Source organism: Capricornis sumatraensis, chromosome 5 (assembly GCF_032405125.1).
Source record: "Capricornis sumatraensis isolate serow.1 chromosome 5, serow.2, whole genome shotgun sequence".
NCBI lineage: Eukaryota > Metazoa > Chordata > Mammalia > Artiodactyla > Bovidae > Capricornis > Capricornis sumatraensis.
The window spans coordinates 79206782-79232105 of record NC_091073.1 but is presented as its reverse complement, the minus strand read 5'-3'; the positions used below and the strand labels follow the sequence as shown (position 1 = coordinate 79232105).

Below are 25324 nucleotides of genomic sequence, written 5' to 3'. Positions count from 1 at the left end.
TATCCATCACATTATATTAAAACTTGAAGTTCTGCTGGTTTGCACAGTTTTTTTTTTTTAACATTATGTTGTATCTGTACTATTAACTACAAATATTTCTGCCTGATTATGGAATAAAGTTTATTAAAATAACAATAGCATTACAATTATACAAAACAAAACATACCTATGTTTCAACATAAATTGACTACAAAAATTCATATTGGCAAAAATGTGACATTAGGGAAAACAAATTGGAAGAAAATTCTACCATTAATTCAGTTGAGATCCCACTGAACAGGTTTCAGCCCACAGCAGTTTGACAGTGCACTTGCAAGTGAAGATAAAAGAAGTTATAGAAACAATGGCATGAGGAGAACTTCATATAGCAGCAGGGAGCACCATTTATCCTCACATTACTGTAACCCTCTCTGGTGAGAGATGAGGAACTGCTCCTCCAATACCTTCTTCTAGAAATTGGCTCTTTTCCCAGCCCTTTTTAATTCGCTTTAGCTTTTGGCTTATACATGGGAGGAGTAAAACAATCTTACCCAGAATTACAATTGAGGGCAAGACAAGAGCAAGAACAAAGTTTGGTGGTGTATAAAACCTGTAGTACTCTTCTTCAAAAGCTCGTTTCCATCCATAAATCAAAACATGGAAAGTACTTATGAGCAGAGCAACATATCCAAGGGTAGACTTGGGACAGGGGAAGAAGAAAGAGAAAGAGAACAAGAAGCAAAATTATTCAAACTCATAAATCAATCCATCCAGATATACTATGTTTATATTTTGAAAACACAACTTTATCTTAAACTATTGAGTTACTCTTTGTTATCTACTGACTTAAACAATTTTAACATTTTCATATATTTCTTACACATTTATGTGCACACTGTTTTACACAAATAAGGCCAAATTACATATATTCTAATATTCTGATTATTTATCACATCTAGAGCTTTTCCTCATGTCATTAAACATGAAAACATAAGTTTAATTTAAAAGGTATTCTATTGAATGGATGTGCTATAATTTACCTAACCATTCCTTTTTGTTGCTCATTTACTGTTTTTTTTACCTTCTTCAACTATTATATAATGTCACTTTAAGCCCTTTTTTATATTTTGGTTTAGTTCCTTAGAACTGATTTCTAATAGTGGGATTACTGGTCAAAACATCTGGCTTTTCCTTAAGGATACTGATAAAAACTGGAAAACTTCTTTTACAGGTTCTCCACATTTCTACCAGTTGTGTATGTTTTTTAAAATGTATGTGAGTGTATATATATACTATATATAATACAGTACATATATTACATATGTAATATATGTATACATATATACACATGCATATAATTAAATGCTAAAGAGCATTCTCATAGGTATACACACATACAGTTGAACATAAATATGAAAAATCTTATAGTATTAATGTGTAACATAAAAAGAATTTCAAATGGTTTTACTGACCATATTGAATGAGATTATAAGAGTATTTTGTTAAAAAATTGACAGTTTAAAAATCGAGCAGTTCAGCATTTTGGGTTCTCTTTATTATATTTAACTGCTTGTTGAGAAGTGGTCTAAGTCACACAAAATGTAGCAGTCTATCAGCATAGTAATGTAAAGTCTAACTTCACTGGAGAAGGATTAACTCTCTAGCAGAAAATTGTTCTGCTTGCAATTACTCATCTAAACTTATCATGATACTTTGCACCTGTCTAGCACGTTTTATCAGAGTGCCTTCTATTTCTTTTTAGGTGGGATTAAACTAGCAGTTGGGAAAATAGTCACATTTTATTTCCCTCAAAAAGGAAAAATTAATTTAGATGAGGGATAGGCCCTTTATTCTGAATGAGGTTTTTAGACCACAAAAAAAACACAAGCAAATAGGCAAAAAACAAAACCCCAAAACAACCAAAAGTTAGTGTACCACCAGATGCCACTCATCTGCATATTGTGCTATAAACCATTTGGAAACAACCAATACTGGTTTTATGATAATTTAGGAAGGGTCTAAATTTGAATTATGTATTTTAAAAATATGCAAATTCATTAAAGAGCTATTACTAGAGAAAGTGAATGTTTAACTTATCATACAACAAATGTTATTTTGAAATCCCTCATACACATATGTATACAACTGATGTACTAAATACATATACTAACAAGATTCATAAGGCTGGTTGCTTGTCATAATCCATTAACCTAGTTTTGTTACTGCTTGTGTTTGTGTGTATATACACATTTCCTTTAAAATATTCAGACTGAGCTTCTCTCCACTTGAATTACAACTAATGAAACTTTTCTAGACAGATTAAGATGACTCAGAATATAAAATAAGTCTCCGTTCAGTTGGCCAATAATACATTGACTTTGGTATTAAATTTGATCTAAGCTGACTCACCTCCCACTTTCTATTCCTTTTTAAAATAACCTGTATCTATAACATAGTAGGCAATGCTATCAAAACCTTCCAGTAAAGTCCTGTACTCGTCTTTTACTAACTAAACCAGAATGGTCCTAACGTGGCCTCTAGCAGCATATATTCCACGAGCTACTTGCATAAACAGCAGTCCCAGAGGCATTCTTTCATAAGGAACATATTTAAAATTTAATTGTACTTAATTGTAGTTAAAATTCTGTACCACCCATCCCCTCACCAAACAAACACCATGTACCTGAATGAAACTGAATTCCCTCCAGTTTAAAGCATTGCTCACTGAAGGGATAGAGGTGACTGCCAGGAGGGAAAGTAAGCCAAGGCTCATTATGCCAAAGGAAATATACATTTCAATTCTCCAGACTTCTTCCTCGTTCCAAGAGTTTTCAATATTTGCATGAACCTAACAAGAAAGCAAATGTGAATTTCCTTTGTTTGGTAGAACATTAACTGATTCAGCACAGAGTTCACTCTTGGCCTAAGAATGCTAATTCAATTTAATGAACTGTTATGGAGAACCTATTACTGGATGGTATTTGTTCCAGGTGTGTGGGAAAGAGACGAGAGAGTTAAACAGAAAGAGAACTAAGGTCCTCTCCTTCCTCACCCATATGTGATAAGGGTAGTTGACACATTTGTAATACATCGTGCTGACATGGACTCTGGAGTCCCAACACTGAAATACTGAGTGGTTGGTTCCAGAGGGAGACTAAAGAAGTAGTGGCAGTTTTCCGGTAGTTTTAGAAGTTGGTTTCAACTTGGTTGAATATTCTGGCCTTAGTTCAATTTAGAATCCAAGCAGGGGATTTCTAAATTTTGTTCCTTCCTTTCTCATAGAATATTTATATATTGATTTACTTCTTTCTTCTTACCTTCTTTTCCCCAGGAAGTTGAAATTGCCCTAAGGATAAAGCCTTACAGAGCACAAATATTTATCTACTTGAATGACCTCATTAATATACTTTTCAACTGTCTAGTTGCCTCATGCAGTACTTTTCCAAATGTCTTCCCCTTACATTAATAATGCACATATAATCAAGCCAGACTTTAACTCTGAATATGTCAGATTCTGGATAGGAACTACTTTTAGAATTGTCTGTTTACATGCAAACAGTATAATTAGAGTATAAACCAAGGTTTGGATTCCTTGGGTTGAAGCTTTGATCTATTCAAGGAAAACAGGTTCTAACTTAATACCAGCTTTACTTTTTGTCCACTTCCAGGTAACCAAACTGAAGTTTAGTTGAGGCAACCGTACCTGAAGTTTTAAAAAAAGAGAGAAAAGCTATTTCTTAGCCACTAGTTCACTGAAGCAATCAATACCAACATTCTGAAAGAAGCCACAGAGCTCCTCTGTGGAGAAAAGGTTCTTACTATCTCATTTGGCATCTATACAACAATACAGAATAACAGCATACCCCAGTAAACCTGGAGCCTACAACCTGTATCTCTCTATTAATACCTGTCCTCCCAATTCACCCCTTCATTCCATGAGTATGTTTTCTGAGCGTCTACAATGTGTCAGACACAGTTCCAGGCATTATGCATATATCAGTGAGCAAAATGGACAAAGACTCCTCCTCTTGTGAACTTACATTCTGACGAGAGAAGGCAGAGATCAGTAAATAAAGAACACAAAGTGTGTTAGAAGGTGGAAAATACTACTGAACAAAGAGAAGGTACAGCAGGGGAAGTAGGAGAGGCTGGGAGTGCCAGGGATGAGTCAGAAGCAGGTGGCAGAATGTAAAACCGTGTCCAATGAGAGCCTTCTGAGGAGATAAGGACTTGATGGGAAAAATTTTCACATTCTGAGGTATGGGAAAGTCATTCTGGCTCATACATGATTTGGTTTGAACTTTATTAACTAAGAACAGCCTGTCTTATGTACAAACATACATTGTACATCAGCTATACCATTAAAAAAAAGAATGCTGCCCACCATCAAGTTTTATAAAGGGTTTAATGGGCCCTTTGGGCCCCAGTTCACAATGGGCCATGAGGAGAATTCAGGAGGAAAACAGACGGATGAGGCTTTCTGGGCTATGAAATATTGGCCCCTAGATAGTTAAGGTGCATACCTCTGGGAGAATTTCAACGACCCCAGGTTCCTGCATCTTCCAATACATAGAAAAACACTGAAATTATTAACTTGAAATATCTGTTTTTTGTGATTAGCAGTAATCCTTTATCAAGGATGTAAGTTTGACCACACTTATTTCCTAGCTAAAAAATTCATATACATTCTGGCTCCTTCCCTGCCTCTTCAGAGCAGTCCCCTCAGAGTTACTGAGAGGTTGTTTCCCAGGTTATAGTCTTCAGCTTGGTGTGGATAAAACTCTCTTCTAATCTGATTATTGATCATTTATTATTTTTGTCAACAAATTGAAGACTTGAAGGAGGTGAGGAAGCTGGTAGAGTCAATATCAAAGCCTTACCATTCATTTAAGTGAAGTGGTTTTTAGAGAAAATGGCTTAAAGAACATCAATCTAGTAATTTTTTTTTCAAATTATTTTAGGTTTTATTGTTTAAACAAGTGTAATTACTGGATGCTACATACTTGGACCATAATGCTTTGTTTCCTTATAAAATGCAAAAGCTCTTACACATGTGTTTGGTATATTGTGCTCATCTTTCACTGAAAAATGCTACATCAAAGAGCTTCAGTGAAACCCCTGATATTTACTGAATGGAAATTGTTGAGGAAAATCAGTCTATGCCATCATTAAGCCAATTCTACGAGGCTGTCTCTGAGATTTTCTTTACAAGTTAAGTGCCAGAAAAGCTTCACCTGAGGAACCAGTACCTTTCTTGCTTGTTGATAACAAAACCCAGCAATCCTGACTTGCTATTCTTTTTTATATTTTCACTAGACTTAATTTTATTGTACGTGTTTACTAAAAGCTGCCTTATTATTTCATGGAACATGGCCAATTATAAAAGAATTAACTGATGCTGAAAGTAATCACTGCAGTTGTAACAAAAAAGGAAAATAAAACCCAACTCTTCACTTCTCTGCTTTTATTCTGCAGAGAAAGGGATGACAGAAGCTTTAACTATAAATTATTCTGAATTAGCCATATAATTCTATGCAAAAACCTTGTTTAAAGAATAATTCTTTCCCCTCCCTAAATATACCAACATTTATATTACAAAGTATGTAAAGTTTTGGTGGTGGTGGTGGTTTGGTGGTTTAGTTGCCAAGTCGTGTCCAACTCTTGCGATCCCATGGACTGTAGCCTGGCAGGCTCCTCTATCCATGGGATTCTCCAGGCAAGAATACTGGAGTGGGTTGCCATTTCCTTCTCCAGGGGATCTTCCTGACCCAGGAACCGAGCCCAGGTCTCCTGCATTACAGGCAGATAATTTACCAACTGAGCTAAAAGTATGTAAAGTTTTACACTATATTAAATCTTAGTTTTTATAAATTGTACTAATCAAGTATTTTACTAGCATCAGATAAATATCAAACTTGCTCCATACCTGCTGATAAGCCATGTTGAGAAACAAGTATCTCTCCGATCTTCTCATTGGTAAGCAGAGGCTGTAAGCAACATGGACCGAAGCGAAGAAAAAGCTTAATAATCCAAGCTGTTTTCTACACTGTAACCAGGTCTCCAACCACGGTGGAAATCTCCTATACTTGGTGCCATAGTAAAGCTGATAAGCAGCTGCCAGAAGACCTGCCAGGTAGACCAGGGACAGCAAAGTAATGGCAACTATGGGCAAGGTCTTATTCACAATCTCAATAGGAATCTTGTAAAAGTCACTCTGCTGGTTTCTAGCATAGGGATGAATCACATCTCTGACAAAAGAATAAAGAAAGAAAAATGTGGCCAGGCTTATGGCTACCACCACTGGCCCTCTCCAGAGAGTAAATAGTCGCAGGGGTAAATTTTCAATCTCCCTGGCTGATGATAATGATCCCAAGTCAACGGGAATGAAATTCAATTGACGGGCAAGTTCAATAACCTGTTGTCGAGCTTGAATATTATTGCTGCATATATAAACCTGTGGGAAAAAACCAGAAGACTCATCATTACCATTGTTGCTTATAAAAATGGTAATAATCACATGCTCCATTTAATCCATGGAGCATCACATATGATGACCTTGAGTGATACAAAAAACTAAGGTGATAAAGCATTTGTTAATTTATTAATCTGTTTATTTATAGGTTAAAATAGTATTGTAAAAAAACAACAAAGTCCTTGCTAGCTTCGATGACATGAAATGAAAATGCAGAAAAATCTAGCATGAACCTGGGACCAAGTCCTCAGGGGAAGGGAGGCAGGAAGAAAAATTTCTAAACCACATGCTTCTGAACAGATAAAGTAAGTAAGGTCTTCTCTTCAGTAGTCTAGGTGGAATTCAAGCTGCTGGCCGTGCCCCTCCCCCATCCAGCTCCCACACTCCTGCAGATGGGCTGGGGCTGGTTCTCCAGGCTTTGGTGGACGGCTTAGTTCTAGGACTGCAGTGATTCTGCCAGAGTGATTGCAAGCAATACACTTTATGGCTATTCAGTAAGGGAAAAGATGAGTATGGTGAATGAGCATGAGATGGTTGAATTTGCAATGAAAACTTCTAAATTATGTCATGATGCTATACTACTTATAAAGTTTACCTTCTGGCTTAGAAACCAATTCACCAACACCATGGATAATCTCAGGTATATTACTTCATTGGTCAGAATTATGAAATTCTTTCATCTTTAAATGAGGATAATATATTTGGTGGGGAAAAATGGCATTATTAGGCTTAGTTAATTTAAATAGTAAAAGTAACTGCCATTTGATGTGATTGAGATCAATAGGGGTGGGGGTGGGCTTTCAAGCTACCAAATACTCTTATATATTGTAATACGGTTGAGAAGTCAACAAATATTTGTTGAACACCAAGTTCATGCTGGAGTAGTGTTAGAACCTGGATTAGTGTTAGAAAAAGTTTGCTATAAAATCTCTGAGTGATGTTCAGGGAAAACAAATTCCTAAATATATCCCTGAAGATGTTTATATACATGCTCTGGAACAGACCACACTGAAATTCTTGCCTGCTAAACCTAGTTATATAATGGAAATAATGTAGACTTCTTAGGATTATTAATTTTATCTAACATTATCCATGTAAATGAAAAAGTCTATACTGTCAGAACTTCTAAAATGGAACAGTGAAGGTAGGGAAATATATATGAAAGAAATAAGGAAAGGCATTCTCAGTTTATTACAGGTGTGACAATGGTCAATTAAACTTTTTTATTTAATTCATTAGGGAAAAACACTAAAAATTATAAAACTTTATAATTTACCTAAAAGAATAAATCAAACATATGTAAAGGCACAAAATACAAATGAAACTCTTTCTGTATTTCACATTGAACAATCTCTTGTTCCATAATTTATTTTGTTGAATATTAAAATTATCACTAATACGGGCAAAGGATTACATTCAGGTCTCTTGTTTACTTGATTTGATCTATTGCTAAACCGCGGTGGATATGCAAAAGAAAAAAAGGCTTCAGAACGGTCTCTAGGAAAGTACATATTCTTTTACTAAACACCTGAATTACTAAACACCAAATTAAACACCTGAAAATGAGTAGTTCATCATGACTCTCTCATGCAGCATGCTGTGCTGTGCTGAGCTTCAGTTACTCAGTCATGTCTGACTCTTGCGGCCCCAGGGACTGTAGCCCGCCAGGCTCCTCTGTCCATGGGGATTCTCCACACAAGAATACTGGAGTGGGTTGCCATGCCGTCCTCCAGGGGATCTTCCCACCCAGGGATCGAAACCATGTCTTTGGTGTCTCCTGCATTTCCGGCAGATTCTTTACTGCTGAGCCACCAGGGAAGCGTGATATGCCGCATACAGTGCTGTAAATACTTGAATTTATTTTCTAAGACATCTAATCAACTGTCTTTATGGGCAAAAATGATAAAAGTATTTTATCGTCTTGCTCAAATATAATGCATAACTACACTTTTGAAAGATTTTTAAGGTGCACTACTCTATGTGTTTACTTATAAAAGCAGAAATGGAACACTGTTTACCAAATAGGCAAACACTGTTTACGTCTTTTTGTTTGCAAAGAAAGGAGGAGGAAGGAAGAAAGGGTGGGAGGAAGAGAGGCAAAGGAAAAAGACATGTTTGAGATTGTTTTAATTTTTGAGGAAGTAAGGAGATGGCCCATTATTCATCTATGAATCTTGTCTTTTTCTTCAATTAGCTGATTATGATAAGAAAGTTCAAGTTATTTTCTCAGATTTTTACATCATTTTGAGGATAAAAATATGTCCTTACAAGGTCAGGACACGAATCTTCAGGAGCTCATACACAGTTTTCAAAATGATAATCATGGGAGAGCATCAGAATTCATTTTTTAGGTATATATTTGTCTACCTATTTAAGTATAAAATACCAGCTAAATAAGAATCAAATGTAAAAATACATACATACCTGCCGGCTGGCATCTTTAGGTCCTAACTGAAGTGCCCAAGCTGAGATAACATTAAATCCTTTCACAACCAAGGAGTCTGGGAATAATGAAGCCAAATATTCTGCATTGGATTCTGGGTATTGGTTTACCCTCATATTATTGCTCACATCAATCAGGATTTTACCCACAAGCAGATGTCTCAGGTCCCACAGGGAGGTATAATGTTCTCTATGTATAGCAACAAATATTATATTTGTTTTTATTAGAGCATCTTCGTGGTGAGTGACATCTACTACATGAGGAAAAAATTCAGAAGCAAATTTAGGATTTCTGCTTCCTATTACCACATGATAGCCACATCTAATAAGTCGAATGGTCAGGGATTTGGCAAAATCCCCACTTCCGATTACACCCACAGTGACCTTCCTTGCCTCTTTGATACCATTTATCCCATTAGGCAAAAAAGTTTCACTAAGACTCTTGGGGCTTCCCATCATGGAGATCGATTCCATGATATGGACTCTTCCAAGATCACCAGGGATATCCTAGGGGAGAGAAAATAAAGCATTCATCAATTACTTATTACCAAACATGAACACACTTTTAGATGTTATAACAACATCCCTGTTTCTAGAGGTAAAACAATCTGGCAAGCTATATAACATCAAACACCACAAGACACAATTTGTAAGCCAGAAATGGATCTCAAAATAGAAAAATGAACTGTCACGAAGTTGATGTGCTAAATTGGAGCTTCTCCAATTTAAATGTGCATTTGAATCATCTGAGAATCTTGTTAAAACGCAGATTCTGATTCAGTAAGTCTGGAGTGAGGCCCAAGATTCTGCATTTCTAATAAGGTGATGCCAGTGTTGCTGGTCTGTGGGGCCCCTCTTTGAACAGCAAGGCTCTAGAGTACAAAAGGAAAGACAGTGAAGTTTTCAGCAAGGGAGAACTTTAAAAAAAATACAGCTGCAACCAGTGTGAAAATTCAGTTTCTCAGCAGACCAGAGGCAGCAAAGTCAGAAATACCACTAGAGGTAAAGAAGGACTGTGACGATTCATCATAGCTCATGAGACACGAGAAGACAGACAAACAATAGTAAAACCCAAAGAACCATTTATAACCCCAAACTGTCTAGAGTCATTTGGGACTACCCCAGTAGCTAGTAAGTAGCTAGTAAGAGCTTTATTATTAAATAAGAGTAAGCTAAATCAGCTACTAAAAAAAATGAAATCTGGGGTTTACCATTTTCAGAAAAGTAGCCATCAAAATATAATAAAGAATTAATTAAACACTATAGACTTCTATCATCCACCTTATGTCTCATTAACTTATCATCGAGAAAGTTTTCCCGTATAAAGGGGGTTGGTTAGTAATGTGTTTATGGTCTTAAATTACACAATACTTATGAAATCTTTTTCTTCCCTCTTTTTGCATCGGTTGCCTTGAATATAATGAAGTTATTTTTTTCTGGAAAAAATCTGTCAAATTCTTTTCTTAGTGACTAACACCTGCAAAGTTCATATTTGTAGTAACTTGCTCAAGAATACTATTCAAAAAAATAAATAAAGAAAAAAATCAAGAATACTATTGAGATGGCCATGAATCAGTGTCACTGTTAGGTCTGAATGAAAAACACTCTTCCATTTTATCTGCAATGTTCAGTTTCTTTTATAGTAACAGCAGATGTGGATCTCTTCAGAGAACTTAATGGATTTTACAGGAACAGGTGGAATGTTTTTAAAAAACATGTTTTTCTGGTTTTTAGTAACTGGAATTTGAAATTACTGGAGCCAGGAAAATCCAACTTTTATCCTAGAAATAGAACATGTTCAATGACTCCAAATATATCAGTGAATTAATCTTTAGAAAGATACTACTACTACCTGATACTCATCTAGCATACACTGTGTGCCAGCTCTGTGCTTTACAGATTAACTGACTGCATCCTCACAACTACCCGATGAGACAGGTACTAATATTGTCATGCCAATTTTGCAGACGAAAAAACTGATACATGCAGAAAATAACTTGTACCAGGTCACAAAAGAGGAACTAGAGAAACCAGGATTAGAACCCAGGCAACCTAGCAAGGTATGTATCATTTGGGTGCCTGTAAGGAATTAAAGAAAGATATGGGGGTAGTGGCAAGGTGGAAGAGAGATGGTGGTGTTCGTATTAGTATATTCTTCTTCAGCCATGTCATTGCTCCTTAGCATTACTCCTAGTAATTGCTCCATGTCATCTCAATGTCTAACTTGGGTCCTGGGAAAGGGGAAAACTCACTATTTTTTAGTCTATTACATGTTTCATTTCACACTTTTCAAGTTATAAGGGGTAATAATTATTTGCTTTCCCTTGGGGTGATCCCACACACCCTGAAAAGCAGGGGTGAAGGGGGTGTCAGAGGCACTAAGGTGGTACAGAACTGTCAGCATCCTCCGAGAGATATTCCTGGTATTTAGAGAATCAGGAGCAGTTAAAGAAACCAGAAGTAATTAAATCAATGCTCATTTCATTAAACAATTCAAGGTGAACTGACTGACGTACCCCTAGTCATATATATTATCTAAGGATAAAGAGAGTTACTAGATTCTCACACAGGAAACCAAGTTTCCTATATCCCAGTCTCAAGTTCTTCTGAGTAGAGATTGTAGCATCCCCCAAAATGTAAGAATTGCAAAATCTTTAAATCCAAGAATCATGATGATTAAGACCTTTTCAAATGAAAGCAAAAATAAAAACAGTATCACTGATCTGCTTATTTGACAAAGTAAGTTCAAACCCCTTCTGTAAATCAGAATGTGAACAAGTAAAAATACATTAGGGCCTAATAATGTCATCTCTGGGTACCTCATAATACCATGTATCTTATACATATTAATAGATGACTCTGTCCTAACATGTCTGGGCCTTATTCATATTGTATTTCTAATGGCAAGTTTTAACTGAACCCTTTAATAGTATGACTGTGCCTATAAATAGATGTTGGTCTAATAAATGAGACTCTTCTCATCAAGGTTTTAAGTAATGTAAAAGCATTCATGAGGAAAAAAAACCAACTTTTAATGGATTTGAGAGATGGATTATTTGTATACTGCTGAAAGCATATGATGATGGCACATACTATTTCCTAGTTTGCAATATTTTCACATATATTACCTTATTTAATTCTCAGGTGGCTGTGAAGTACATACTATGCCCATCTTAAAGATGAGGAAACAGAGGCTTAGAGAACTTTGGCAATTTATCAAAGACAGTGCACTTTGTAGTTAACACAACTCAGCTTCACATATAAGTCTTTTGACCTCTGCTAATTCTAACACTGCAGTGCAAACATTGTATGGGATATCTTAAAACTATCAAGATCACCAAAAGTCACCCATTAGTTTTATTCTCCAAAAGAAATACTAACTCTAAACAAAGTATGAATCATAGCTCAGATAGTTTTAGGTAAACCCAAAGCTACAAAATGGGCAAACTCTGGGAGATAGTGAGGGACAGGGAGACCTGGTGTGCTGTAGTCCATGGGGTTGCAAAGAGTTGGACATGGCTTAGAACTAACTGAACAACAATGACAAAGCTATATAGTTTGGATTTATAGCTATTAATCAATCATCAGTAAATCCAAATTTTAGATCAAAACCAGCCAAAGACATAACTTTATTAATACTATGAAAAAAAAACCATGATTGATTGCTGGGTAATTCTTGAAGAACCCCCAGGTAGCAACCCATTTTCTGTGGGGGCACTGCAAATACCGTGAAGGTATATCCTGCTTCTAGAGGGGAGGAAAAAAGAGCCAAGAAGTATGTGTGGGTCCTGTGGAACTCACCTGTACACAGACCTAAAAAGCACCTCCTCTCCACAAACTATGGGTGCTGAGACACTGGAGTAAAAATCTCATGAATCTCCTTTCAATTCTGTAAGCCATCATTTTGGATCACTTAGTTAACAGCTGAGCTGAAGTTTACAATTGTGATGTTCATAAAAAATGGGGTTATAAGGGACTTCCCTTGGTCCAGTGGCTCAGACTCAGCTTCCAATGCAGGGGCCCTGCATTCAATCCCTGGTCAGGGAACTAGATCCCACATGCCACAACTAAGATCCTGTGCAGTGAAATAAATAAATATTTTTTTAATGGGGTTATAAGAAGTTAATAATGTCAACAGCTGAAAAAGGTTCACCTATTTACAAAGTAAGAGTCATGAATACCTTACATTGTATACTTCCACTGATAAGGAGTAATGCAACTATAATCTAAAGGGAGATCTGTTTTTCCATGGTCCAGCATGAATTTATTCAGGCCACTGGCCACTGTGTACTTTGCACAGAAGATATAAAGAAGAGAAGCACAGCGCTTACACTTACGTTTACATTCCATTTAAGAAAAGACAAGATATACTTGAATTAAAAAGCAAGAGAAAAAAAAAACAAATTCATATCAGCATATAATTAAGAATTAGATAGTATGATCAGAGCATAGTTATTCTAGAAAATCAGGGAGAGAAAAGTATCATATGGTGTCTCCTTACCTCAAATCATTCTATATATATGAATTGTACTTGCAAAACAATCTCAAAATTACACAGAATGTTTCAAGGGAGGTACACTACAGGTTCATTCTAGGTTAAAACATCAAGGACCCAAAATGAAATTTGGCTTTCTGTGACCTTACTTGCAAAGTACTAGGGCACTGGCTCCCAAATATGAAGTTATCACTGGTCAACAGCAATTAAAAAGTATATGGATACAGTAGGGAGTTTTTCATAAAATTATTCAATTTGCCAAATTGTCTTTTCCTCTGAGAGTATATCTGAACTAACTTTAGGGATCAAAATGTCTGCTTTTTGTAAAAGGATAGTGATAAAAGTTGTTTGAGTTGGCAGTCCTATATAGATCCTCTCCCCTCCTTTTTATTTTACTGGACAAGTTCTCGGCTGCTGGAGATGTCTGCTTAATCCTCAGATGATATATCAAATATCCCATCTAATTTTATAAAATTAGAGATTTTACTATCATGATCTTTGGGTTGCAAAAAGATAACCTCTACAGTCTCTCAGTATTTAAATAAACATAAAACCCAACTGTTTATGGGCTTCCCTTGTGGTTCAGCTGGTAAAGAATCCACCTGCAATGTGGGAGACCTGGCTTTGATCCCCGGGTTGGGAAGATCACCTGGAGAAGGGAAAGGTTACCAACTCCAGTATTCTGGCCTGGAGAATTCCATGGACTGTATAGTCCATGGGGTCGCAAAGAGTCGGACACAACTGAGCGATTTTCACTTTCACTTTCACCTGTTTAAAACAATAAAGAATTTCTTTGAGGGAAGAGGTGGGGTCTTTCTTTTTTTAGGCTTTCATTTTTTGGAAGAAATTTGTAAGTCCTTTAGACGAGCCCAAAAGCAAAGCTGCAATTCTGCTTGAAAAATCAGAATGTGATTTCTTAACACAGCAGTTGTCCAAGTATGGTCCCTGAACCAGCAGTATCAGCAGTACTGGGAACTGGTTAGAAATGTGAATTTTTAGGCACTATCCCAGACCTCCTAAATCAGAAACCCTGGGGGTGGAGCCCAGCAATCTGTTATAAAAAGTCCTCAGGTGGTTCTGATGCACATTAAAGTTTGAGAATAACTGCCCTAATGTAATGCAGTCCAACCACTGTTCACCATTTGAATATTTAAATCCACTTAAGTCAGATTATTAAATTCTTTCAGCTGAAACTCTTGGATAATTTATATGCATCCTCATTTAAAAATCATTCTCTCAAATTATGAAACAGTAATTTTATTAAAACTATGCAGATTTATTCTTTGAAATTCTGTTTATAAACTATGGTAATTACAAATGATTCATTAATATTTCATACTTGGATCTGAGTGTCTTTTTGTGTTCATATTTTCTAGAACCAACTGAAGAATTTTCAGAAAAGAAATATAATGGCATTATAGCAAAATAATGCTAACTAATTCCAAGCCTTCCAGACTTTTCAAATAACCTGAATTTTAATGAGATATGCAAAATTACAAGTAACTCCCAAAATATTTCCTAGGCTCAGTATGTATTCAATAAATACCTTTATATGGGTATAATTTTATGATATTTCTAGGTCCTAAATCACCAAAACAAAACTTTATATGTTTATTATGTTGAAATTACTAGGGAAAGAAAGCAATCTAATTCATGGTAGGAAGATTTTAAGCAAAAAAAGCTTTCTGGTTAAATTTAGGTTAGTCTACAAATTCAATTTTTAAAATATATTGCCTGACAACTTCAGTTGATAAAAATATTTTAGGATCTTCAATAAATTAAAGTAACAACATCCTTCTAAGACCTCCCCACTCACCCACTTTTCCTCTATGTTTAGGCCACAGAAGATGCTATTCCCATCCTTCCATCCACCTTATAAGAAAGCCTGTTACATCAAGCACAGTCAGGGGTCTTGTGCATACCTGGACTCTCATAGCAATGCAAACTGAATGACAAGGGGGTATGTCATATTCCCAAATGAAGCTGGGAATAGCAGGTTATATCATGGCTGATATAATCTCCCCATTTTATAACGTGTTGCAGATTATACTTTGAGATAAGGACACCTATGTTTGGTGGTGGTGGTTTAGTCACTAAGTCATTTTCAACTCCTGTGACCCCATGGGCTGTAGCCTGCCAAGCTCCTCTGTTCATGGGATTTTCCAGGCAAGAATAGTGGAGTGGGTTGCCATTTCCTTCTCCAGGGGATCTTTCCACTCAGAGATTGAACCTGGGTCTCCTGAATTACAGGCAGATTCTTTACTGACTGAGTCACCAGAGAAGCCCACACCTATCTTTCAGTTCAGTTCAGTTGCTCAGTCATGTCCGACTCTTTGCGACCCCATGAATTGCAGCACGCCGGGCCTGCCTATCCATCACCAACTCCCGGAGTTCACACCTATCTTTACTGGCTAGCAAATACAAGTTTTCCTGTGTTGTAGCAACTTACAAATAAATAATCTTCTATGAAAGGTCTAGCACTCTAGCCTCTACACAAACCCATTTCCCCTTTCAATGCCATACCATAAACAGATTAGAAAAGGCACCAGTGTCCACTGGGTGCTGTCAACTGTAGGGATCTCTGATGATTGACATCAATTTATTTATTTCAGAATCAATTTAGAAATCTGTCCACAGCCAAAGGTAATAAGGATACCATCCATCCCCAACCATTCCCCCATCCAGTGTATTATTGAGCCTGACCCACCAGGCATTCAGCTAGGTATTAACACTTCAGTGACACCAAACAAGTACTAGCTTCTTGGTCTTCTAAACAATACGATGAAATTATAAATATTGAAGCATATATAGCAACTAAAAAAAGCTTTATGGAGGTGTAATTTACATATCATGAAATCTACCCATTTAAAATGTATAAATTAATAATTTTCAGTATATTTACAGTTATGTAACCATCACAACAATCCAGTTTTAGAACATTCCCACCAGCGATAACTGTTATTACTCAAATTTTGATAAAAACTTGCTGAGAGCATATGCCTCTTTTTTGTTTTTTAAACTAGTATATGCTTCTTTAAAAAAAAAATCCTTCTTCCTGCAATCCTTCTTCCTAAACATCCCGCTGGCTTTCACACAGCAGATTGTGGCCTGTCTTTTGCTGATTCTGCTCGGTACTATGGGTATAATAGAGGCATCTATTACTTGGCTTAAGCGGAGAGGCAAAATCTCAGTCTCAGAGCTGCCTCTTTCCACAATGGAGAACAACCTTCTAAAGCTGTGGTTCTCAACTCCAGCTTCACCCTCCAGTGACCTGAGGAGCTTTACCACATAGTGATACCCCGTCACCACCACCCCTGAACCCCAGATTTTTATTTAATTAGTCTAAGGTTCAGCCTGAATTTTTTAAGAGATTTTTTCATCAGGATTTTAAATGATATCCTTAGGTGCTTTAATTCGCAGTGAAGATTGACAACAACTATACCAAAAGAGGCAGGATTCAACCACATGCTCATTTGGGAATTTGGAGATAACAGATATGGCTTTTTGATGCTCAGTTACATTTCTTTTCACATTGTTTTTTGTAATAATGAAAAGTAATCCTAGCAAGAGACTAACAGTGGCCCGTGGATGCTGGAAACTGGAGAATGCAGCCCTTTCCCTTGCAGGCTCTGAGCTGTCTCCGAAGGTCCACTCACTATTTTGCAATTTCCTCTCTTCATTTTTTGGAAAGGACAGTGCCATTCCTTAAAATGTGTCATCCCACCACACAGCATACTTTGTTCCTGTTATTTCATAACATTCAAATTTCAGAGTGTTCCAGTAAGAGTGTCTCTTCTGACTGACTAGGGGCTTCTCTCCTCAATTCTTCAGGCATCATAGGTTCCATTGACCTGAGCAGACAAGGGTTTCCAGGTGGACCGACTATCAAGCTTTAATGTGGGTAGGTTCACTTGAGGATCTTGCTACAATCCACATTCTGATTCTCTAGGTCTGGAGGAGGCTTGAGAGCCTGCCTTTCTCCCAAGCCCCCAGGTGATACACATGGCCCTAGAGTTTCATGGCCCAGACTTGGACTAGAATGGCCCTAGAGATTCTCTACCTTTTCTTTTGATCTTAACAGGTGATACAGACTAAATAAATGAGAAAACTATGGCATTTATAGAAAGCTTTGTTTATGTGGTATCAAGGAGAAAGAATACGCCTAGGCTTCTGAAATCATCTTATTATTATGAATTTCAGTTTCCTTTGTTAAAAAAGTTGTACTCGACTCTGTGCAGTCCTTTTCAATCTAAAATTCTTTAGTTTCTAAGACTCAGTTCAGTTCAGTTCAGTCACTTAGTCATGTCTGACTCTTTACGACCTCATGAATTGCAGCATGCCCGGCCTCCCTGTCCATCACCAACTCCCAGAGTTCACTCAAACTCACGTCCATCGAATCAATGATGCCATCCAGCCATCTCATCCTCTGTTGTCCCCTTCTCCTCCTGCCCCCAATCCCTCCCCACATCAGAGTCTTTTCCAATTAGTCAACTCTTCACATGAGGAGGCCAAAGTATTGGAGTTTCAGCTTTAGCATCATTCCTTCCAAAGAACACCCAGGGTTGATCTCCTTTAGAATGGACTGGTTGGATCTCCTTGCAGTCCAAGGGACTCTCAAGAGTCTTCTCCAACACCACAGTTCAAATGGATCAATTCTTCGGTGCTCAGCTATCTTCACAGTCCAACTCTCACATCCATACATAACCACTGGATAACCATAGCCTTGACTAGACAGACCTTTGTTGGCAAGTCATGTCTCTACTTTTGAATATGCTATCTAGATCAGTCATAACTTTACTTCCAAGGAGTAAGCGTCTTTTAATTTCATGGCTGCAATCACCATTGGCAGTGATTTTGGAGCCCTCAAAAATAAAGTCTGACACTGTTTCCACTGTTTCCCCATCTATTTCCCATGAAGTGATGGGACCAGATGCTGTGATCTTCGTTTTCTGAATGTTGAGCTTTAAGCAAACTTTTTCACTCTCCTCTTTCACTTTCATCAAGAGGCTTTTTAGTTCCTCTTCACTTTGTGCCATAAGGGTGGTGTCATCTGCATATCTGAGGTTATTGATATTTCTCCCAGCAATCTTGATTCCAGCTTGTGCTTCTTCCAGCCCAGTGTTTCTCATGATGTACTCTGCATAGAAGTTAAATAAGCAGGGTGACAATACACAGCCTTGACGTACTCCTTTTCCTATTTGGAACCAGTCTGTTGTTCCATGTCCAGTTCTAACTGTTGCTTCCTGACCTGCATACAGGTTTCTCTAGAGGCAGGTAAGGTGGTCTGGTATTCCCATCTCTTTCAGAATTTTCCACAGTTTATTGTGATCCACACAGTCAAAGGCTTTGGCACGGTCAATAAAGCAGAAATAGATGTTTTTCTGGAACTCTCTTGCTTTTTCCCTGATCCAGCGGATGTTGGCAATTTGGTCTCTGGTTCCTCTGCCTTTTCTAAAATCAGCTTGAACATCTGGAAGTTCACGGTTCACATATTGCTGAAGCCTGGCTTGGAGAATTTTGAGCATTACTTTACTAGCATGTGAGATGAGTGCAATTGTGCGGTAGTTTGAGCATTCTTTGGCATTGCCTTTCTTTGGGATTGGAATGAAAACTGACCTTTTCCAGTCCTGTGGCCACTGCTGCATTTTCCAAATTTGCTGGCATACTGAGTGCAGCACTTTCACAGCATCATCTTTCAGGATTTGAAATAGCTCAACTGGAATTCCATCACCTCCACAAACTACTAGCTTTGTTCACAGTGATGCTTTCTAAGGCCCACTTGACTTCACATTCCAGGATGTCTGGCTCTACATGAGTGATAACACCATCGTGATTATCTTGGCTGTGAAGATCTTTTTTATACAGTTCTTCTGTGTATTCTTGCCACCTCTCCTTAATATCTTCTGCTTCTGTTAGGTCCATACCATTTCTGTCCTTCATCGAGCCCATCTTTGCATGAAATGTTCCCTTGGTGTCTCTAATTTTCTTGAAGAGATCTCTAGTCTTTCCTATTCTGTTGTTTTCCTCTATTTCTTTGCACTGATCACTGAGACAGGCTTTCTTATCTCTCCTTGCTATTCTTTGGAACTCTGCATTCAGATGCTTATATCTTTCCTTTTCTCCTTAGCTTTTTGCTTCTCTTCTTTTCACAGCTATTTGTAAGGCCTCCTCAGACATCCATTTTGCTTTTTTGTATTTCTTTTCCTTGGGGGTGGTCTTGATCCCTGTCTCCTGTACAAAGTCATGAACCTCCATCCATAGTTCATCAGGCACTCTATCTATTAGATCTAGTCCCTTAAATCTATTTCTCACTTCCACTGTATACTCATAAGGGATTTGATTTAGGTCATACCTGAATGGTCTAGTGGTTTTCCCCACTTTCTTCAATTTAAGTCTGAATTTGGCAATAAGGAGTTCATGATCTGAGCCACGGTCAGCTCCCAGTCTTGTTTTTGCTAACTGTATAGAGCTTCTTCATCTTTGGATGCAAAGAATATAATCAATCTGATTTCGGTGTTGACCATTTGGTGATGTCCATGTGTAGAGTCTTCTCTTGTGTTGTTGGAAGAGGGTGTTTGCTATGACTAGTGCGTTCTCTTGGCAAAACTCTTAGTTTCTAAGACTAATAGCTATATAATAATGGGAATTGCTAACATATTTAACAGTATGACACTTCAAATTTGTGAGCTTTATTTAACAGTATGATTTAAGTAGTACACAGGTTCCTTGAAATTTCAAGGTCACAGTTTTCCTGAGTGGACCTTTGACTTGATGTATGCATTTAATCCCTGAAGTATGTTGTTGTTGTTGTTGTTTAGTTGCCAAGTCTTGTCCAACTCTTTGTGACCCCATGGACTGCAGCACACCAGGCTTCCCTGCCCCTCACCACCTTCTAGAGGTTGCTCAAATTCATGTCCATTGAATCAGTGATGCCATCCAACCGTCTCATCCTCTGTCGTCCTCTTCTCCTTCTGCCTTCAGTCTTTCCCAGCATCAGGCTCTTTTCCAGGGAGTCAGTTGCTCACATCAGGTAGCCAAAGTATCGGAGCTTCAGGATCAGTCATTACAGTGAGTATTCAGGGTTGATTTCCTTTAGGATTGACTGGTTTGATCTCCTTGCTATCCAAGGGACTCTCAAGAGTCTTCTCCAGCACCACAGTTCAAGAGCATCAAATCTTCAGTGCTCAGCCTTCTTTATGGCCCAACTCTTGCATCAATACATGAGTACTGGAAAAACAGACCTTTGTTGGCAAGATGATATCTTTGCTTTTTAACACACTGTCTAGGTTTGTCATAGCTTTCCTTCCAAGAAGCAACTGTCTTCTAATTTCTGGCTGCAGTCACCATCCAGTGATTTTAGAGCCCAAGAAGAAGAAATTCGTCACTGCTTCCACCTGAAGTATATCATCAAGCTAAGAGGATTCTATTACACTCAGATACATCACCTCCCAAGATTTTCAATTTTGTGAAGTTTCCTTGACATTCCTCTGGCTGAATGGCAGCTATTGTGCTATATTAATTTTATAAAACAGAACCACATTTGTTTCACAAACATCTAGAACATTAATTGTTGGATGATAATAACTCTGAAAGGACTGTTGTTCTCAGAGATCTTAATGACTTTCAAAGCCTGCTGATTTGGATGTGTTACCAAGAAAAAGTAATTCTCTGGGGCCAGGCAATGAGGTTGGTGTATTTTTTACTTTGCAGGCTTTACTGAACTTTTCTTCTGTCCTGCAAACCCCAAGTTCCTTTGAAGCTCATGGCAAAGTTAAACATCCTCTCCCTATGCTCACTGCTATCATCTACTGATTTCTGGCTTATTCATTATTACTAATGACTTTGGCCCCCAATTCTAACACAGTCTTCCTCTCTGCCCCAGCAGTTGTCATGACGACCACTTCATCATTCAAATGGATGAACCATTCAGTCTCATGGCCTCATTTCCTTCATCTAAGGCAACGAATCTTTGCCTGCACCTCACCTCAGATATCTCCAAGCACTATGTCTTGGCCTTTCCAATAATTTAGTTAAATACTCACACTGATAATTCCAGATAGCAGGAGAAATCTGATCTGTTTACTATATTCTCACTCTACTGGTTTCTTTATCTATCCTAGATTTCACAGTGTGTATTTATCATTACTCACTTAAAAAGATGGACTCTTGTTACACACTAAATGTTTATTACCCTAACCAAACTATATGTTGAAATCCTAACTCCCAATGCGAGGGTGTTAGTATGCACAGCCTTTGGGAGGGGATTAGGTCGCAAGGGTGGAACCCTTATCAACTGGATAAAATAGAGCCCAGAGAGCTCTCTTTTCCCATCCACCATGAGGTCACAGAGAGAAGTCTATGAACCAGGAAGTGGGCCCCTACCAGACACTGAATCTTCCAGTGTCTTGATCTGGGACTTGCCAGCCTCCAGAACTATGAGAAATAAATGTCTGTGGTTTAAGCTACCCAGGCAGTAGTATTCTGTTATAGTTCCTTTCCATCACATCCACTTGGAAAATCTCTAGTTGTGGAAGAACCCAGCTATCCATTTTCACTGTTATCTGTATTCAAGTTGGTGAAAGCTGCTACAGAAAAATCTGAAAACTCAGCTCACCTTAAATTCACCATTATCAATCTCACCTATCAAAGGACATCTGTCCATTTCTGGCCTGGACACCATCCCTTTTCTCCTTCCAAGCAGCTTTTGTTATGATCTCCTTAGAGACATCTCAAACTTAACAGGTTCAAAATGAAACAGCTTTTTCTACTCAGATCTATTCACATTCATCCAAATTTTCTCCTCTCAGTAAATGATATCATTACCCACCATTTGGGCTTCCCTGGTAGCTGAGGTGGTAAAGAATCCTCCTGCAAAGCAGGATACGTGGGTTCGATCCCTGGGTCAGGAAAATCCCCTAGAGAAGGGAATGGCTACCCACTCTAGTATTCTTGCCTGGAAAATCCCATAGATAGAGGAGCCTGGCAGGTTACAGTCCATGGGGTTGCAAACAGTCAGACAAAACTGAGCAACTAAGCACACATACCCATCATTTGGTCAAGCCAGAAATCTAGAAGTGAACTTCAAGTCCTTGCTTTCCCTCACCCTTAACGTAAAAACCAACACCAACTTCTGTTTTCCAAAATATTTCTTAAAAATCTCTCTCCAATGACACCAGCTTAATCCAAGTCTCTCTCATCTTTCACCTGAACTCTGCAGACATTTTCTAGTGGGTCTCTCTACTTCTTTCTTCACTTCTTTCCAAACCATTCTCCAGGTAGCAGCTAAGATTGTCTTAAAATGCAGATCAGATGATATCTTTCCCCTCCTTAAAAATCAATGGCCTCATGTTTCATTTTGAACTACAGTCACCTTTCTGAGCTACAGGTTTCTCAGGTGGCGGTGGTAGTGGTAAAGAATCTGCCTGCCAATTCAGGAGACATGGGTTCAATCCCTGGGTCAGGAAGATCCCCGGGGAAAGAAAATGGCAATCCACTCCACTATTCTTGCCTGGAAAATTCTATGGACAGAGGAGCCTGGCCGGCTATAGTCCATGGGGCCACAAAGAGTTGGACACAACTCAGCCCTCACTCACACACCTTTCTGACCTACATGAACCTGACCTGAAGGCTCTGAATGGACTAGCTAGCCCCAGTATAACTCTTCAATATCATCCTGTATGACTGTTCCTCCCTATGTTCCAGTCACAGAATCCTTTTCTTGACGTAGAAAGGACCAATCACTTTCTTATCCTGTGAACAGGCTATCATGTCTCTTCAGTAAAATGATTCACTCCAAGTTTGTTTTGTTTTGAGCCCCTGTTAATTTTCCTTTCTTATGTAATTATTCTTTTAGTTCAGTTCAGTTCAGTCACTCAGTCGTGTCTGACTCTTTGCGAACCCATGAATTGCAGCACGCCAGGCCTCCCTGTCCATCACCAACTCCCTCATTACTATTTTCCTGACTGGAAAATCAGCTCCCTGAGGGTAGAACCATGTTTGTCTTGTCCATCACTCCCTCCACAGTTTCTGACACATAGTACATAAGAATAAGATAAATATTCTTCCTTGTCAAATGCATCCAAAAATGTCATGGACAAAAGAGATGTAATAAAGATCCCTCATTTTGCTGATGAAGACAGCAAGCCCACAGGCCCAAAGGGGGTGATAAATCAATGTCATAGTTAAGTCAATGTCATGGTTCCTGGCTGAACACAGAATAAATGCATCTCCCTGATGCCCTGAATATGTTCTTCACTGAAACTGCAGTATTAAAATATAATTTTGCTCACTCACTATAAGTCTGTTTTCCCTGTCACTAGATAATAAAAAGTGACCTGGATATATAGCCTTTCATTTCCTTTCTGCACAATTTGCTCAATTCATCATTACTGATCTTGTCTCACTCCCTCAACACCTCTCCACCCCTTACCCCCTCACACTGCCCCCCCACAAGTCTGACTAGCTAAGACAAAGAAACTGTAGCCTTTCAAATTATGTTTCTAAATATCCTGCAAAATCTCTAGGATGGGTATTTTTCTTCTGAAGAGAAACAGAGACAGCTGCAGACTAAAAAATAAAGAGACTTAGAGAAAGAAAAAATAAATGGAGATCAACACGATGAAGAAATAATATAGGTGAAAAAAGTGTGTGGGTGTGGCGGGGATGTGGTTTGCAGAGAACTAAAAAGGCTCCCAGCGCGGGGGTTGTTAGCAGGACTAGAATCCAATCAGAGTCAAGAGGGTGGGGGTGGGGCAGGAGTTGAAATTCTACTTCTCCCACTTTCAAGGTGATGAGTGATAATTAACCATGACCTGGAACAAGTTTTTCCATCTAAAAAATGCACTGCCTGAGGAGCAAAAACTGACACCAATCCTTCTCTAAGGCAGTAAGGAAGATAATAATTGGAAATCTCTCGACAAAAATTCTCTTTATCTCTCTGCTCTATTTTAAGAGCAAGATTTTTAGGCCATAATTTTCAACAAGTTTTGGCTGTGGCTGAATACAGGGCTTAGATAATTTAGGACACTCAAAGAAGAGGCCAATTACTTTCTAACACATAATGGCCTAAACACACCACCGTCACATCATTGGGTAATAAACAAAATGACTACTAGAAAGATATACACGTTCGCAAAGCAGCGCTGCCGGATCTTCAGTGAAATACGCTGCATGAACCTAAAGTGGATAGAAGAGTATCAGGCAGGCTAAGGTAACCTGTACGTCCTTTCCCTTCGTTCCCTTGGGCCACATCCTACCTGGGACAGTGTCTCTCCTGGCCTCCCTTCTCCTGGGCCCAACCAACCCCAGGACTTTCTGGGAGCTCGGGGAAGTAGGGGTCGGAATCCACGGAACAGACTCCCTCCCTACTCCCTGCCTCAAGGTACCAGGCGATCAGGAACCCCAGAAGCTCAGAGCGGACGCCGCAGAATCCTGAGAAAGAGGCATGCAGCGCTTGGCGCACCGACCGCATCTTGACCCCCCAACTCTGCAGCTGCCACCGCGCCTGGCGCTCTTCCCAATAGACTCACCTCCGCGCCCTCCGCGCCCTCCGCGCCGGGCAGGGGCGGGCCTCGCAGCTCTCTCCAGCAGTGCCGGTTCCCCGGGGGCCTCCCCGGGCTCTAAGGCCTAGGGACCGTGCCTCCGGGTGGCGGCTTGCAGGGTGGCTGCCGCTGCGGTCGCGCTCGGGCAGCTTCCCCGCCTCCCCAAGCTGGATCGCGCAGGGCTGGGGAGCACCGCGAGGAGGGAGGGAGAGGGAGGGAGGGAGGCGCGCGGAGGCCGGCCTCGCAAGACCCGCCACTAGGGGCTGCGCGCTGGGAGCGGGCAGAGCGCGGAGCGGGACCGGGGACCCCTAGCGGGCTAGGTGGGAGAGCTGAGGCGGTGGGGGAGGAGTCGGAGAGCTCGGAGAGGGTGAGGGGAAGATCTGGGGACAGCCCGGG

The 25324-nt window shown here is 39.0% G+C and overlaps 1 protein-coding gene across 1 annotated transcript; it reads right to left on the bottom strand.

Moving 5' to 3' along the window:
- Positions 1 to 390: 390 nt before the first annotated feature.
- On the bottom strand, positions 391 to 24998 carry STEAP2 (STEAP2 metalloreductase). Its single transcript, XM_068973052.1, has 5 exons — positions 24917 to 24998; positions 8876 to 9400; positions 5906 to 6433; positions 2663 to 2827; positions 391 to 678 (listed from the first exon to the last, which is right to left on the bottom strand). The coding sequence occupies exons 2-5, from the start codon at positions 9365 to 9367 to the stop codon at positions 391 to 393; spliced, it is 1473 nt and encodes a 490-aa protein (XP_068829153.1). The 5' UTR covers positions 9368 to 9400; positions 24917 to 24998.
- Positions 24999 to 25324: the final 326 nt, after the last annotated feature.

Coding starts and splice junctions, on each gene's coding strand:
- STEAP2 (XM_068973052.1), bottom strand. CDS start 9,367: ATGGAATCGATCTCCATGATGGGAAGCCCCAAGAGTCTTAGTGAAACT. Junction 2,828..5,905: donor TCAACATGGCTTATCAGCAG/GTATGGAGCAAG, acceptor CTTTCTTGTTAG/GTTCATGCAAATATTGAAAA. Junction 679..2,662: donor GGGAATTCAGTTTCATTCAG/GTACATGGTGTT, acceptor CCCTGTCCCAAG/TCTACCCTTGGATATGTTGC.